The 18095-nt window shown below is 39.0% G+C and overlaps 1 protein-coding gene across 2 annotated transcripts in view; it reads left to right on the top strand.

The window, feature by feature from the left end:
* Positions 1-14236, top strand: part of LOC109410021 (uncharacterized) — a 309882-nt gene extending 295646 nt beyond the window's left edge. For both annotated transcript variants that reach the window (XM_062853879.1, XM_019683561.3), the window contains exons 2-5: positions 11559-11761; positions 11824-12098; positions 12157-12327; positions 12456-14236. In XM_062853879.1, coding sequence (XP_062709863.1) covers positions 11593-11761; positions 11824-12098; positions 12157-12327; positions 12456-12644 — 804 coding nt within the window. In that variant the 5' untranslated portion in view covers positions 11559-11592 and the 3' untranslated portion in view covers positions 12645-14236. The remainder of the gene's footprint in view (positions 1-11558; positions 11762-11823; positions 12099-12156; positions 12328-12455) is intronic.
* Positions 14237-18095: the final 3859 nt, after the last annotated feature.

Raw genomic sequence — 18095 nt, 5'->3', positions numbered from 1 at the left:
TGGATTTGGATTGGATTTGGATTGGATTTGGATTGGATTTGGATTGGATTTGGATTGGATTTGGATTGGATTTGGATTGGATTTGGATTGGATTTGGATTGGATTTGGATTGGATTTGGATTGGATTTGGATTGGATTTGGATTGGATTTGGATTGGATTTGGATTGGATTTGGATTGGATTTGGATTGGATTTGGATTGGATTTGGATTGGATTTGGATTGGATTTGGATTGGATTTGGATTGGATTTGGATTGGATTTGGATTGGATTTGGATTGGATTTGGATTGGATTTGGATTGGATTTGGATTGGATTTGGATTGGATTTGGATTGGATTTGGATTGGATTTGGATTGGATTTGGATTGGATTTGGATTGGATTTGGATTGGATTTGGATTGGATTTGGATTGGATTTGGATTGGATTTGGATTGGATTTGGATTGGATTTGGATTGGATTTGGATTGGATTTGGATTGGATTTGGATTGGATTTGGATTGGATTTGGATTGGATTTGGATTGGATTTGGATTGGATTTGGATTGGATTTGGATTGGATTTGGATTGGATTTGGATTGGATTTGGATTGGATTTGGATTGGATTTGGATTGGATTTGGATTGGATTTGGATTGGATTGGATTTGGATTGGATTTGGATTGGATTTGGATTGGATTTGGATTGGATTTGGATTGGATTTGGATTGGATTTGGATTGGATTTGGATTGGATTTGGATTGGATTTGGATTGGATTTGGATTGGATTTGGATTGGATTTGGATTGGATTTGGATTGGATTTGGATTGGATTTGGATTGGATTTGGATTGGATTTGGATTGGATTTGGATTGGATTTGGATTGGATTTGGATTGGATTTGGATTGGATTTGGATTGGATTTGGATTGGATTTGGATTGGATTTGGATTGGATTTGGATTGGATTTGGATTGGATTTGGATTGGATTTGGATTGGATTTGGATTGGATTTGGATTGGATTTGGATTGGATTTGGATTGGATTTGGATTGGATTTGGATTGGATTTGGATTGGATTTGGATTGGATTTGGATTGGATTTGGATTGGATTTGGATTGGATTTGGATTGGATTTGGATTGGATTTGGATTGGATTTGGATTGGATTTGGATTGGATTTGGATTGGATTTGGATTGGATTTGGATTGGATTTGGATTGGATTTGGATTGGATTTGGATTGGATTTGGATTGGATTTGGATTGGATTTGGATTGGATTTGGATTGGATTTGGATTGGATTTGGATTGGATTTGGATTGGATTTGGATTGGATTTGGATTGGATTTGGATTGGATTTGGATTGGATTTGGATTGGATTTGGATTGGATTTGGATTGGATTTGGATTGGATTTGGATTGGATTTGGATTGGATTTGGATTGGATTTGGATTGGATTTGGATTGGATTTGGATTGGATTTGGATTGGATTTGGATTGGATTTGGATTGGATTTGGATTGGATTTGGATTGGATTTGGATTGGATTTGGATTGGATTTGGATTGGATTTGGATTGGATTTGGATTGGATTTGGATTGGATTTGGATTGGATTTGGATTGGATTTGGATTGGATTTGGATTGGATTTGGATTGGATTTGGATTGGATTTGGATTGGATTTGGATTGGATTTGGATTGGATTTGGATTGGATTTGGATTGGATTTGGATTGGATTTGGATTGGATTTGGATTGGATTTGGATTGGATTTGGATTGGATTTGGATTGGATTTGGATTGGATTTGGATTGGATTTGGATTGGATTTGGATTGGATTTGGATTGGATTTGGATTGGATTTGGTTTGGATTTGGATTGGATTTGGATTGGATTTGGATTGGATTTGGATTGGATTTGGATTGGATTTAGATTGGATTTGGATTGGATTTGGATTGGATTTGGATTGGATTTGGATTGGATTTGGATTGGATTTGGATTGGATTTGGATTGGATTTGGATTGGATTTGGATTGGATTTGGATTGGATTTGGATTGGATTTGGATTGGATTTGGATTGGATTTGGATTGGATTTGAATTTGGACTGGATTTGGATTCAGGAGAGATCAAGAGAGTGTTTTCATGCGGTTTCAAGGCCTTGAAATGGTGTTCCATGGTACTCCAGGAGGCTTCACAAGGTTTTACAAGCTTTCAGGTGAGTTTCAGGGAGGCTTCAGTCGTTTCAGCGGATTTTAGAAAGTTTCCCGGAGGTTTGAGGCAAGGTTTGAGGGCTTCACAGGATTTTAGGTGAGCTCCTAGATGTGTCGCAAGGTTTTTCAAGACCTTTTAAACTTCCTTTTGCATTACGTTGGCAGCAGCTCGCTGACGTAGTATACAGTTTGGGTCACAAACGACCCTAATACCAAAGGAGGGTTAAGGCGTTTCAACCACAGTTTCTGCGGACTCCAGAGCCCAGAGAGGTTCCGGGGGCCTTTAACCCTTTCGGGACGACTTTTTTCTACACATATTTTGGGAACGAATTTATGTTTTTCCAATGGTATACATTGTAATACTTAGGGAAACACTGATATATTATGTTAAATATTTTTTTCGGGATGTTCTAGGTCATCCAAACTGTCCTGGAATTGTAATACTGGGAGATTCAAATAAATACATGAATTTACAACGTTTCTCCTAGCAAAACTCAAACATATTCTCATTGAGTTGACTCATTGAGTCAAGAAAACTATTTTTGACCGATTCAAAAGTATTTCAGATATCAACGGCACTCCAAATTGTCCCGAAATAAGATTACTTGATCTACCAGATCAACAAACGTTTCAAAGATGTTATATCGTGTCAAAACATATCCAAGTAGACCCTCTCAGTCAAAATACTAACTTTTGCTACTGCGTCAACGTATTACAGGTGTTCGCGGGTTCGATTCTTGTTCCAGTCGGGAAACTTTTCTCGACTCCCTGGGCATAGTGTATCATTGAACTTGCCTCACAATGTACAAATTCATGCCATGGCAGACAAAGACAGCCCTTCAATTAATAACTGTGAAAGTGCTCAAGGAACAGTAAGATGAAGCAAGGCAGGCCAAGTCCCAGTGGGGACGTCGAACCATAATGAAGAAGAAGATGAAGATCCTCTATACCAAAATATTACATTCAGTTACTTTTTCTATGCATTAGAAATATACCAGGTCATCCAAAATGTACGTGAGTTTTGATTCATTCAACCAAGGCTACCCCTTGACAAGATCTCAAGCATATTCCTAAAGTATGATATTTATTTGTTTTTTTTTTATTCTTAGTCACTTAACCTAATTTACAGCTCTATTGTCCACTGGGGCACTTCGTGAGCAATTTCAATTGACAGCTGCACTTACATTTTGTACAGCGCCTAGATTTCTATTCTACTTTATCGAACTGGTTGCCTTTCTGCTGCTTTCACTTTTTCTACTTTATACTTAGTAGAATGATGAGCACAAGGATGATGATGGATGGCCTTTGTTCCTTTCCAGTCCGATTAGGGGTCCATTATGAGTAGCAGTTCGCCGATGTCCAGGTATCCGGGTCCGTTTGAGCCATGGGGCTCAGAAGAGGGTCAGGTGTCAGTTGCTCTCGGGGGAAAAGCAACTGACGAAAAATTGCAAGTGCCGGGGCTGGGAATCAAACCCATGACCATCCGCATATGAAGCGAACGTGTGACCAACTACGCCACGGGCCCCGGCATTTATTTGTTTTTCTATTCTATTTATTGACACCGAATAGGGTACTGCATGAAATTCTCTCCTTCTCTTTTACTCTTACAAAAAATTTGTAAAAACAACAAGGCCAAGAAACGTCAAAATCCCATACAAAATCAAAACAGTGAAGTGCCCTATAGTTTTCCCAGTACATTTATGGACTTCTGCCAGAGTTTATGCTGAAGTGCTTACTCTCATAGACAATTTGATGTTTGAGCGGAGCGACACCACTCAAATGTCAAATTCTTCTGTGAGAGTAAGCAGGCCAGCATAAATTCGTGCAGAAATCCATTGGGCACTGCATGCCGTGATTACTATGAGAATATTTTCAAAGTCCTTGACGTTTCGTGGTCTTTGAACTTAGAAAAAAATTGTTGGCTTTCATGGATAGCGTGATTGAATTCGAAATGTGTGATTCACCCGCGTGTAAGTGTGCGCTAACTTATTACTTGCTAGTGGAATTCTGGAGATAATGAGAATTATGAGATTCCAATGAAACTGTTGAGCATTCCGAGGGCAACGCTGACTGACATTTTGAAAGGCATTTCGCTGGGGTTTTGGGGTGAGGACTTCAAAAGGGTTGCAGTTAGATCTACGATAAGATCAAAGCTTGATACGATTGCAATTCACAGTCTTCGATAGGAGGAATTCAGCTTGCAAATCGTGTTAAAAATCTTGCGGAACTCTAATAGATATACTGGGTACCAACTTTGATATGTCTTTGAGAAAAATTCGGAGGGTATTGAATGGCAATTCCGGTGATGGTTTCTTATAGAAAATGAATGAAAATTATAGTGGAGGAATCTGATAAGAATAAGATCAATAATGATCGACATTTTTTTGTGGGTTCCGGCGTGTTTTGACAAGGCTAATGATTAAAGATCTCCAGTTAAGGGACTCCAGTTAGCCTAGTGGTTAAGGCTATGGATCGCCAATCCAGAGACGGCGGGTTCGATTCCCGTTCAGGTCGGGAAAATTTTCTCGACTCCCTGGGCATAGAGTATCATTGTACTTGCCTCACAATATACAAATTCATGCAATGGCAGGCAAAGAAAGCCCTACAATTAATAACTGTGAAAGTGCTCAAAGAACACTAAGTTGAAGCGAGGCAGGCCAAGTCCCAGTTGGGACGTAGAGCCACAAATAAGAAGAAGAAGAATGATTAAAGATACTTGTGATGAATTTGATATGAGATTCTTCTGTGATTCATCCAGGTGTGTTCATGCGGGATTGCTTCAGAGATTCTTCCCAGGATTTGTTTAGGTATTCCCTACGAGATTCCTCCAGGAGTTCCGAAAAACTTCAAGGATTTTTTACCGAGATTTTTCCAGGGGTTGCTTTTGAGATTCCTCGAGAAGTTCCTAAATACATTCCTTTGGACATTTTTCTATAATTCCTCTTTTTGGAATATTTTCAGATTCCGAGGCAAATCAGCCTAGGGCTAAAAGCCTCGTAAATGGAGCTAATAATAATAATTATAACATTTTAAGATTTTTTTTCATTTGAGGTTCGCAGAAACAATTCCCAGATAGAACTTTTAGCGAGACCAGATAGAACTTTTAGCGAGATATTTGTAGGGAAATCAGAAGGAACCCTTGGAGGAACTCCTACTAAGTAGTTCTATAAAAAAGCTCTTGAATTGTCTAATAAAACCCACAAGGATTAAGAACATCTAAGAGAATTCCAGAATAATCATCTGGAGGAATTCCATAAGAATCTTCGGAAAGTGAAAAAAGGAGTAATTTCTAAAATGAGTTAATTCTGAAAGGAGTTCCTGGAGGAACGGTTGAAGAATTTCTGGAAGGAATCCCGCAAGGTTTTTTTAGTGGAATTCCTGAAAGTTACCCGGAAGAATCGCTGAATGAATGCCTAGAAAAATTTCAAATGGACCTCCCGGAGGAATCTCGTATAGAGGTTTTGGAGGAATCCAGAAGGAACATCGGAAGAAGTTCCTGGAGGAGTCCCGAAAAAGATTCCTGAAGAAATCTTGAAAGTAATTGGATGAAATTTCAACTGGAAATCCTTGGCATATTGATTATTTTTTCACTGCAGTCCTATACAAACTGACTGACTGACTGCCCAGCCAGTACAAGGAATGCTATTGAGACGTCCTGGAGGCATCCCGGAAGATGTTCCCGGAGTAATCACGAATTTCTACAGAAAGGAACTTCCAGAGAAATTCCAGAAGGTATGCCTAGTTTTTTCTCAGAAAGGAGTTTCTCCTGCAGAAAACCAGAAAGATCTCCAGGAGGAATCTCAGAAGGAACTCCTAGAATAACCACAGAAGAAACACCTAGAGGAATCTAGGAAGGATTTTCATGACGAATCTTACAAAGAATTCTTGGAGCAATCCTAGAAGCAACTTCTGGGAGAAATTCTGCATGAATTCTGGTAGAGATTGGATTTACAGAAGAAAATCCTGGAGAAACCATGGCATTCCTCAAGAAGTTCCTTCTTCAATTTCTTCAGGAGCTCCGTCTGCAGTTTCTGCAGAATCCTCTTAAATTCCTACGGAAGATGATTCTGGAATTCTCTCAGATGTTCCTAATGTAAATCTTCCAGGTGTTTATTACAGAATTCCTTTAGGTGTTTTTTCTATGGAATTCTTTATGAAGTCACTCCAGATGATCCGTAAATAAATCTTCTATGAGTTTTTGTTTTATGAAGTTCTCACATTTTAGTAAATTCTTATAGAACAATCTTTCTTGAGAAATTCCTCAATCAACTTCTTGAATTATTATTTCAGCATTTGTTTCAAAAAGCATTCCTCCAAGAGTTTTCTCAAATAGTGGTGCCAATATTTCTATCTGGAAATGCATTCTAGGAAACCCAGAAAAAAAAATTCAAAAGGATTCTTCCTTGAACATCTAAAGACATCTCAGAAGAAACTCCAGGAAGAATATCGGAATGAATTCTTTGAAGAACATTTCGAAGCTTTTATGGAGGAACCTCGGAATGACTACCTAGATGATTCGAGGAACCCTGGAAGAATCCCGGAGGATAAAGAAATCTGGGAAGGAATCTATGAAGGAATCCCGTTTCAGGGAATCTCAGAGGAAACTGCTGAATTAATACTGAATAAAACCCATAAATATCATGAGTTATTCCGTAATCACAATCTAAATTCCTATGAGGCGCTGTGACATTTTCCGAAACGATTTCGATAAGGTTTCCGGAATTATTTGGAAAAATCCTTCAAGGTTTACTCCAAGAATTCCTTCCAGAATATCTGAACATTTTTTTTTTAAATTAAATCTAACCAGCACTTTCTTTCCCCACCGGAATACCTCCTACCATAATAAACGGATTCTCAACGTAACTTCCCTCTATAATCAATCTCAATTGCACCAAATCATATCCAAATCCACATAATAATCCCACCATGAACCCCTGTAGCGTCTCCCAATCCCAGCAAAATTCCTCCTACCGTAGACTGAACCGTAATCGTATTAGGCTTTGATCCTACGATTCCAAAGGGATTGATAACTGTAATCCCTTTGGAAGTCCTCAAAAAATTCCTAGTGAATCTCATAATTCACATTTTCCCCAGAATCTCACCAGCAAGTAATAAATTAGCAAACTTTTTCACACGGATGAACCACACATTTCGAATTAAAAAACGCTTCCCATGAAAGCCTACGAAATTTTATATGTAAACCGAATACATATATATATATATATATAATCATATCCGAACATGGGAAGGAGTTAGCTTATCGAGCACTTGACACAGAAGAAGTCTGTAAGTCACAGACGAAATATGCCTATCTGTTCGAATGAAAGCACAGTAGTAGAATTAAAAAAAATTTGCTCGTCCTTTCTAGTTTTTCAAGTTTTTTAAAATTCATTGACATTTCAGCCACTTCATTTACCTAACAATGAACATTTTGTATAATGTTATATTTTTCCTGCAATGTACAATGGTTATTAAAAGTTATGCAAAAAAAAAACAAATTAATCCACCTAGTGATAGTGCCTTTCTCGTTGAATATGTTCTCAAGTTCTTTCCGTCGACGTAAGCCAAAGTGTTCTGAATCCTGATACTTTATAAGAAAAGCAAGCATTTTATCAAAGCCATCATTGAATTGACTTAAAACTTATTGATGATCCATAGTCCGACGTCATGTTCAACGTATAAGCAGAACTGAAAAATATCAGACTTCTCAGTTGACTGTTCAAGCACCTTCACTAACACTGGTGGCCGATCAATATCAAGACGATATGTAAATATGTAAATATATAAAAAAACGCAAAGCGATCTGTGATTGTGTAAAAAGCTATATCTTAACTTGTAAGAGCTAAGATATAGCTTTTTACACAATCACAGATCGCTTTGCGTTTTTTCAGCACACTTAAGGCTATATTTTAATATCATATCATAGGTTACAGCCATGTAAAATTTGACAAAAAAATGCAAGCTTGTGAAATATCCCATACAAACTTGAACCAGCATGGTTATGTCTCGCTTGCCGCGAAAATCTATGAAACTTGTTCTATAAAGTAGCTGTTGTGGTAGATTGTATGACCTGATTTTTAGGATGATTTGTAGAACACAGAACATCTAAATTTCGTAATTATGTAAAAAATACATAAGTTCCTGCGTATATATTCACAGAACAAGAGTGGATAAATAATATTGTAAGCGAAATATGAGTGCTTTGATGCTTTGATCTTAAAGATCATTGGAATTGAATTTCGGATAAGACTTATAGACCTAGAATGTCTTACATACATCAACATTAATCAAGAATGATTTATCTTGCTTTGTAGAACCAGTTAGTATTGCCTCGCTGGTCGTGGACATATGTGTACATAAGTATGGAACATCTAAATTGCTAAAAAATATCTATAATGCAATCTAGACTCTAGAAACACGATTTGATACGTTATATTGCTGAAGGAAATGTGAATGCCTTTTCTGACTTATTTAGATGACCTGAAGTTTCAGATGATATTAGAGGAGATAGAATATAGATATCAAAATATACCACAAACGTGTTTTGTTAACGTAGCAAAGCTTGCATGACCAGATTTCTAGGATAATTTGGAAAACCTATAAAATGCAAAATAAGCTGTAGTACTGTGCATAAAATCACTAAACTAAAGTATCATTATCATTTGACCTGAAGTTTCGGATAATAGTAAGGTCAATATCTTTTACACATCAAAATTAATCATAAATCATTCATCTGTAGAACCTGCATAGTGCATAGGTATATTTCGTTAGCCAGAGTCACGTACAGAGCTCTGGTTGTTGTGGTAGATCATATGGCCCTATCTCTAAGATTATTTGTATAACCTCTAGCACATCTAGATTACAAAAAAAAAATACCTGTAATGCTGCGCATGGGCTCATTGAGCATAAATTGATACGTGGTACTGGTGAAGCAAATGTGAATGCCTGTGTTGATCTTATAGATCACTTTACCTGAAGTTTTGGATGCTATAAATGATGTTAGTATGTCTTACACTCATCAACATTAATCATGAATGTTCCATCTTCATTTGTAGAACCTGATTGGGTATGTCTCGTTAGGCGGAGACATATACAATGTTCTGGTTGTTGCGGTAGATCATGTGACCTGATCTCCAGGATGATTTGTAGAACTTTAAATATTCAATTTGTAGGAATTTGAATTGGTTGTATTGCATATAGCCTCGCAGAAGCTAACTTGATAAATAGAATATCCAAAGATACTACCCATACCTTGGTTGATCTGATAGACCATTTTGGCTGAAGTTTCGGATAATTTGGAGAGCATAGAACATCTCATATCCACGTGACTACAATATTCATTATGGACGCAGGCTTATAGAACACGGTTGGATATATGTAGGTGTAAACAATGGTTGAAATACTCGGTGCTCATTAGATTCGAGAGCATTCTCTTGGAACTGAAAATCACCAAATGTTCTGGATCCCTGGGATGTTTTGGTGTAACTAAATATGATCTATAATATTTTTTCCTAATTGTTATCATCTGGTGGTACAACTTTGCCAAAGAAACCATATAGCTATCTATTGTCGTTGATTTTATACAGCTCGTCATATAAGGTGGGCTAATATGACCCATCCGTCCCGAAAGGGTTAAAGAACTTCAAAGGCTTTCGTGTGTGCTTCTGGAGTATTTCAAGGCGTTATTTCAAAACATTTCAGCAGGTTTCAGGATATTTCAAAGCGTTTCAGTAGGTTTTACCAAGACTACCAGGGATTTCTTGTCGTTACACAGGCTTTCAGACGTGGTCAGGAAGATTTCAGTTGGGTTTTTCAGAGGCGTTTCTAGGCATTTCAAGATGATACAGGGGGTTTCAGAGGAGTATCCAAGTCTATGGTGCGTCTTTCGTGTGAATTTCAAAGGGGTTTCAGAGGGTTTCTAGCGTCGTTTCAAAGCATTTCAACAGATTTTAAGACTTTTCAGAGCGTAAAACCCCCTGAAATTTTACCGAAGCTCCCGGGGATTTTTGAGAACTACACAGGCTTGCAGATGCTGTCAGCAGATTTTCCTCTGGTGTCAGAAGTGCTTCAGTGTTTCTAGGCATTTCAGGGTGTTTCAGGGGGTGTCATAGGAGTAGCATTAAGAGACTTCATAGGCTTTCGTGTAAGCTTCAGTGAGATTTCAAGGGGTTTAAGAATCGTTTCCGGTTCAAAGTGGTTTTCGGGGGCTTTTGAGAACTTCACTGTCATTCTGGTTAGGTTTTAGCAGGTTTCGCAGGAGGATTTCTGTGGATTTTCAAAGCGTTACAGGGCGTTCAGGACATCTCAGGGCTTTTCAATGGGTTTTAAATTTCTTGGGACTACACAGATGCGGTCAGGAGGATTTTACTCAGGATTCAGACGCGTTCCCAGGTGTTCTTAAGCATTTCAAGGCGTTTCATGAGGTTGCCGGGACTTTAAAAGGCTTCACAGGCTTTTGTGTGAATTCAGAGATATTCAGAGGGGTTCCCGAGGTCTTTGACAGGCAATAAGGTTAAGTTTCAAAAGGTTTTCGGATACGTTACAAAGCGTTCCATGAATATTCAGTGGATTTCAGGGGGGCTGCAGAGGGTTCGGGGATTTTTTGATGGCTTTACATGCTTTCATGTCTGCTACGGGAGAACTCATGAGAGTTTCGGAAGCATTTTAAGGCATTTCCAAGGCATTTCCGGGAGTTTCAGAAGCGCCGACAAGACGTTTCCTACTGACAACGTTTGTATGTATTTTCGATGACCTTATCTCAAAGAAATTCTTGGAGACCCTTGAAGAATCAGTGAACTCACCACTTCATAGGTTATAACTACCTGAGGCTGCGTGAGTATGAACCTTGGACATAAAGCTCTTAGAGGCAACTAGCTACTTTCGTAGATCTTATGGCCAATACTCCAGGGAGTTCTCGGATACTCTTAGGCAATCACTGAAATCATAGCTACACACCAAACGCTTTCAGCAATATTTTGCTGAATTTTGCCGAGCTGAAGGGTCCAGCAAATTTTTTTGCTGAACTTTCAGCAAAGTTTGCTGAATTTCAGTAAAACGCTACTGGTGATCAGCAGAGTTTACTGAACAAATCAGCAAATTTTTGCTGAAACCCTCAATCCATTTTTGGTGTGTAGATAAAACATAGATGTATCAGCTCAAAATCACAATTTCTGTGGGAAAAAATGTAAGGAATTTCTGCGAAGGAAGAAAATAGTTAAATCTGCCAAAAAAATGCAACTATGAGCTGAGAGCTGCTCAATCTACATAATGCTTCTATCAAGTTAAATGACTCAAGGACAAATATCCAATATAATTATCAAAGAAAAACATCTAAAAGATTTTGTGCCATGGAAGATATATTTTCTAATGGCGTTTCTCTTCTTCTCATTTTCGCAGAAATCACAGACAACAGTCAACGCCAACCATTGTCATGATGATGATGGACATCCTCCGATGGCTCCCGGGAGCCTGCGGAAGCCTGGGCCCAGCATTGATACCTCCAGCGCATATCGCAGTCCTGTGGTACTTCTGGCAAAACTACTCCCGGTACGTGGACAAACGGTTTTGCTCCTGCTCCTGTTGGGATACGGTGTTCAAGGGTAAGACGCCTATAAGAGTGTGAAGTCACGAATATCTGAGTGTAGACTTTGGTAAATTTCAGGAACTTACGAATCGGGGATCGCCTCCTACAAGCACATGTACTTCAACGCCACTCAGAACACGATGAAGATGTGGCTGTTGATCGTGATTGGAGTGATATCGCTGTACGAGTGCACCAAATACCTAACGCAGCTGTTGCTCCAGAGTCGGGTTCGCTACACCATGATCGTACTGTTCATGTTGTCGATATTCTCCCATTACTATGCATGGTGGGCGTATCTGAACTACTACAACGATGAGTACTACAATCAGTGGAACCATCAGCTATTTTTCACGGTAAGATTCGGATGAAATTCTGGAAAGAGTTTTAAATCTCAATTACTGTTACTTTTAGATCACCGAGCTCATATCAACCAGTTTCGTGCTTCACTTGGCTAACGTGGAAAACGTGGTAACGTCACGCAAAACTTTTGCGATCGTGGGAATCGCCATTCTGCACATATTGGCCAGCGGAGTGGACCAATTCATATCAAATGTGTTCCGTGGCGAAGGATATCCTCATCAGGTAATTGCAGTTTGAGAGATATATCTTCAGGGAGAAAATTCATAATAATAGAATGTCTGATATCCCTGAAGATGACTTAAAGTCAGTCGAAACGTCGGAAATACAAACTTTTCTCTTTTAACTTCCAGGTCGTTCGCGATTTAGGCTTCATGATTCCGGACGTGATGCACCTGATGATTCCGCTGTGGCTCCTACGGCAGACGCGCAAGGAAAGCTTCAGCACGAGGCCATTCTACCGGGACCGAAATCTCCGCAGGGACGTGGTTCTCATGTTCTTCGTGGTAGCAGTATTATTCACCATATGTACGTTCCTGTGAGCACGGCCCTCGATCGCAGCTTGAGGAGCGTGGTGAACTTCCGTTTGTTTTTCCAGTGCATAGTGATCTAATCCTGAATTCTTCCAATGTTGTGTAAATCGTTAAACGTTGTTACGAGAGAGAAAAAAGCGAGTGAAACTGTGTGAAAAAAATGTCCTTTCTGCTCAAAAGAATCACACCACAACACGGTTCATTTTAACCAACGACGACAGCAGCACACCAAACACCAGAGACGTCTCCAGAATTGGCTTCAATACAAGACTGTAGTGAATGCTTTTTGGTTAGGTTCCAAACAACGTAGGGTACATTTATGACTGTAAGTAGAATAACGTGAAAACGAAAAGATAAAAGAGTTTTGTGTAGTTTTTTTTATTTACTCTTTAATCGATTTGTTCCCAATGAATCAAAGTTCAAATATTTTTGAAAGTACAAACTGAGATCGGTTGAAATTGCATGAGTACGATGAAATTTCATGAAAAATATGTTCAATTGAGTCTTAATCTTGTCAATTGTTACCATTCAGCAAGTATTAAAAGAGCTCCATCCTCCTGGCTGTCATCATTATTTTGTCCATTAGCAAATATACTTCTCGGCCATTTCAAGTGTTTGGCACTGGCGCAACCTTGAGCCGCGCACCATTTGCTATGGCATAAAACCTTCGCATTTTGTTCCGATCCATGCTTTCCTACACTTAAGCAATCCACTTCGTGATGCCGTATTTGCTACGGTGGCTACGTTTCTCTTCTGTTTTACTACCGTGTATCGCTCTATGTTGAGCCAGATACGAATAACTGCGAAAAGGCTTGCGACAACGAACGTGAATATGGAATTATCACGTTGAAAGTTAAACATGTTACAGGTCAAAACGATCTAAAAATTATTTTTCACAGCTTTGGGAACAAATTGATTCAGCATCCACACAATTATTGATATCGACACAAATGACTCTACTTCTCTAAACATTTGAAATTTCTTACAGCTAACTGTTTATTTAGTAACAACACTTTTATTGTTTCTAAAGAGCGATACAAAATTCAGAAAACTAAACCAAAGAGATTAAAACTAAAGGTAGTAACTTTCCAACTGTATCTTAGTATCCCATGTCTACCGGTTTTGCTCCAATCCATAATAAATTGTAGTCTTTTACAACTAAATCTTTGCGCAAATTTAAGTGAAATGTTCCAGCAAAAACAACCTACAGTTTACTGTTAAATTTCACTCCAAAGTGCAACGCAACATTTAAGAAAATCCAAATCCAACCAATCCGTAGTGGCAAACACATATCTTTGAATTCCTACTTATCAGCGAGTGACTCCATTTTAAAGAACTACCATCGAATCGGATACTGGCAGCAACTGCACGCAGCTTTGCTCCTTTGCCAATTTTTAACTAGAAAGAGAGAGAAACAGAAAACGAACGTAGAATTATCAGCGAGGAACTGTAGCTGTAGTTGACAACAAGACTTGCCCTGAATTATCCCATATCATCGCGGCCGCCAAAAGACTAAGTTTTGTCCATTTGTAAAACTTTAGCGCAACCGAATCGATTGGAAGCACACAGATCTATTGGAAAGTAGAGATTTATTCAGAGGATGCTCTAGCAAAAAATACTATTGAAAAAACGAAAAGTAGACTCCCATTGTTGTTTGTAGCTTCAGACCCAAAATCCAAACTTCCATTCACAAACAGAAACACATCTAGAAGAGTAGACAATAACGAAACGCTGAATGTATAGATAATGAATATCCAGTTTGATTACACGAAAGTATAGCTGAACAGATGTAGAACAGAAAATTATGACGATTAAAACCCATTAACAAGAGTGAACAGTCTAAATAGAGGAACTGAGAATTTGAGATTGTTGGCGAAGCGAAGCGCTTCGTCTAACAAATTGACTTATTAGATCTATAATAGCACTGTATGTTGTTAGGTTTTAGAAAGACCAGTTGTTGATTTTTCCCGCAAGGTTAACGGAAAATAGCGACACGTGATGGAGTTTGGATGAAAACAAATCACAGAAGAAACGATTGACTAAACTGTCGTTGGTAGAGATTGTACAGAAAAAAAAACAAATATTTAGAGGAAAGGACTAAAAGCAAGGAAACGTGAACGGTAAATTATGACTACGATAATAAGAAATCAAAGCCAACAGAATGGAGTCCCGTTCAAATATACCCACCATTATAGGATTCTCAGTTATAGTTATAGTTTTATTGTATCAAATTTATTTTACTAGAATATAGGCAAATATGAATTGGAATGGAATAAATATGAACTGAATACATTACACAACTTTTTTTTTTGCTGTTATTTTAAAACACTGACACTTGAATACCCTAAATGGCTCTAAATGAAAGGGGTCTCCAGTTAGCCTAGTGGTTAAGGTTATGGATCGCCAATCCAGAGACGGCGGGTTTGGTGCCCGTTCCAGTCGGGAAAATTTTCTCGACTCCCTGGGTTTAGTGTATCACAATGCTTGCACAATGCTCACAATATACAAATTCATGCAATGGCAGGCAAAGAAAGCCCTTCAATTAATAACTGTGGAAGTGCTCAAAGAACACTAAGTTGAAGCGCAAGGCAGGCCAAATCCCAGAGGGGACGTAGAGCCATGAAAAAGAAGAAGACTCTAAATGATGATCAAATTGGAGACCATGGTCATATGGCGAAACTAATTGTAAGGAAAAGTACCGTAAACCGGAGTCAAATTGATCTCCGGGTTGAAATTAATCAGACATAAAGCTTACTTCAAATAGCTTCCTTATGCACACCTAGAAAAAATCATGTAATTTTAGGTGTCCTGAACCTGACATATACGAGCTAGGGCGGGACAGCGCCTAATACCGGCGCTAATACTGCCTAATAAATATTAGTTTCGTAATCTTTGCCATCCAATAAAGTATTTTTTGTGTAGTATGCCATGAGTTTTCATGCAACAACTAACTGTCACAAAGTCAAGAGGAGGAAATACGGTTTGTCTGCTATCTTATTCAATTATCTCAAGCAACAATTTGAATTTCTCCTAATTATTTTATTTATTGTTTTATTTAGGCAAATAACGTCGGTTTCAGCATTGAGGATATGGCTTTCGAAATCTCATGGCGCTGTGCTTAGGGAGACCAAAATAAATGTATTTATTGGGCATGATGACTAAGTTCCTGCATTACGCTCCTGGAAAAACATTTATTTGTGTTGGTTGCGAACTTCAATGATCAATAAAAACATGTAAACTTAAACCGAATTTGGAAATTGCCTCTTGTCTATTAAACCTTAATCGTATTACTTTGTGTTTCTCACTTAAGTAAATTCAGCATTCTTTCGAAAACTATATCTCTGAGACGCGAGCTGTTGATTTCAAGTTTGGGAGGAACTTTCAGCACTTCTGCTTAGAGCTTTGATGCCAGTGCTAGTTCCAGAATGTTGTTAGTTTATGATGTCCACAAGCGAGTTCCATAGTGCACCCTCCCGTTGTGAAAACGACCCAGAGTGAGACGTGGAAGCACTTTGTTGAGATTTTGTACTAATTATGCATTGTTCTGGTTACATATATGTATATACCTTGAAGCGACGAAAGCACAGCGGTTGTTTTATTGTCATTTCCGGTTGATGGCATTTTAAGTGTCATTCTAAACCAATCAAGTTTGGCGTGGCTTACTTGGTTCAAAAATGGTGTGACCTGGGGATTAATATCTCTTAATACTTCTAATACCGCTAATCAATATTAGAGCTGTCCCGCCCCTAGTATACGAGCGTCTTCAAAGACACAAATTTAGTGGTCAAAACATGTAAATTTACGTCTTCCAGGACTAATATTTTCTTAACGTCTAGCAATCGCTAGAACCGATCTGATGATAAAAATATAAAAGAAAAGTACTATCATGCCTGAGATTCGAAATCCGTATCTGCTTATTGTGAGCCACATCACTTTCCTCTCGGCTATTTCACCGAGTTAGAAGGTGGTTGATGAATATGATACTGATTCTACGTTTCTGGTGAAATGGATTTTCTGATATCTAACGCAATCAACCAGTACTTACATGATGCGCGTAAAATTGAGTCCAATTTGTGATTCAGTCTTGAAAATGTTTACGTTCTTTGATGGTTCTGTCTCGTGCAAATTTCAGAATTTTTAAGTGTGTGGTTATCGTTCAGTATTTGATTCGAACAACACGATACTTAAAAGGAAACTCTTCTAAGACTGCTTTATCTAACTGAAAAACGTCTGAACAATTTCGACCTGAAGATGAATTTGACCCCGGTTTACGGCACATGAAATCAAGCATTCGGATCATATAAGACGATCAACTTTGAGATTTCACTTGGGCAACTCATTGATATGTACAGACTCATTAGCATGGGAGAGAGTTTTGTGCATAAATTAAGACAGGTCTATATTGAAGTTCCCAGAGAGCCCGAAAAAAAGTTGGTTCCAAGGGTCTTCAGGGGATTTTAGGAACCTTTTGAGGGCGTTCCGACAGGTTTCGTATGCGTTTCAATTGGATTATCGGGATTCAGGTTTACGGGGGTTTCAGGGGCGTTTCAAGGGGATTTAAGAGCAACTCTGAGAAGAGGAGTCTCAGGAGCTTTTACAGGAACATTGGTTTCGGGGCCTTCCTGCAACATTGGTTTTGAGGCCGTTTCAAGGCTTTTCAGAGACATTTCAGGAGGTTTCAGGAACGTTTTGAGGGCGTTCCGTTCCGAGAAGTTAGGGACTTACGATACCATTTCAGGGAGTTTTTGGAGCCTTTTAAAGGCGAACCAAGGGGGTCTGAGACATTTCAAATTGATAACGGAAATACTCTTAAACATTTCAATGGGATTATCCAAGTACCTCTGATACATTCCTGAGAGCCCCTGGGACCCCTTGAAATGCCCTTGAGACTCGCAAAAACCCCCTGAGAACCCCTGCCAGGAGATTTCCTGGAGCGTCTCTGAGACCCCCTCAAACATTCCCAAGTTCCCCAGGTAGTCCTGAAATCCGCTGGGTCCACCTGAAATGTCCATGAGCCCCCCTAATACGTAACACTAAGACCCCCTCGGAACGCCCCTAATTCCCATTAATTCGCCCCTAGGAATCCCCTGTGACCCCCTGATGCACCACTTAGACCCCCTGCAACGCCTCCCTGGGAGTCCCCCAGGCTGGGACCGAGAACGGCCCTGAGATACCCGTAATCTCGTGGACCCCCTGCCCTAAGATCCCTTGAAACACTCCTGAGACCCTCTGGAACCTTCTTGAGATCCCCTTAAACATTCCTGAAATCTCCAGGTAGCAACCCATGTAACAATTTGATGCTATACAAACGTTTTTTCAACTATTTTTAAGCAGCCTTCATTTGAACAAAAGCTGAGCACAAGATGTACAATCCTTTATTCAGCTTCTAAACATCTAATAGTGGTGATTTTATTCAACCTTTGGCTGATTTGACGTCCATTGAAAAGCTGATTAAGGCTA

This window comes from Aedes albopictus, chromosome 2 (genome assembly GCF_035046485.1).
Source record: "Aedes albopictus strain Foshan chromosome 2, AalbF5, whole genome shotgun sequence".
Lineage (NCBI taxonomy): Eukaryota > Metazoa > Arthropoda > Insecta > Diptera > Culicidae > Aedes > Aedes albopictus.
The sequence above is the reverse complement of the archived record's forward strand: the minus strand, read 5'-3'. Positions and strand labels throughout refer to the sequence as shown.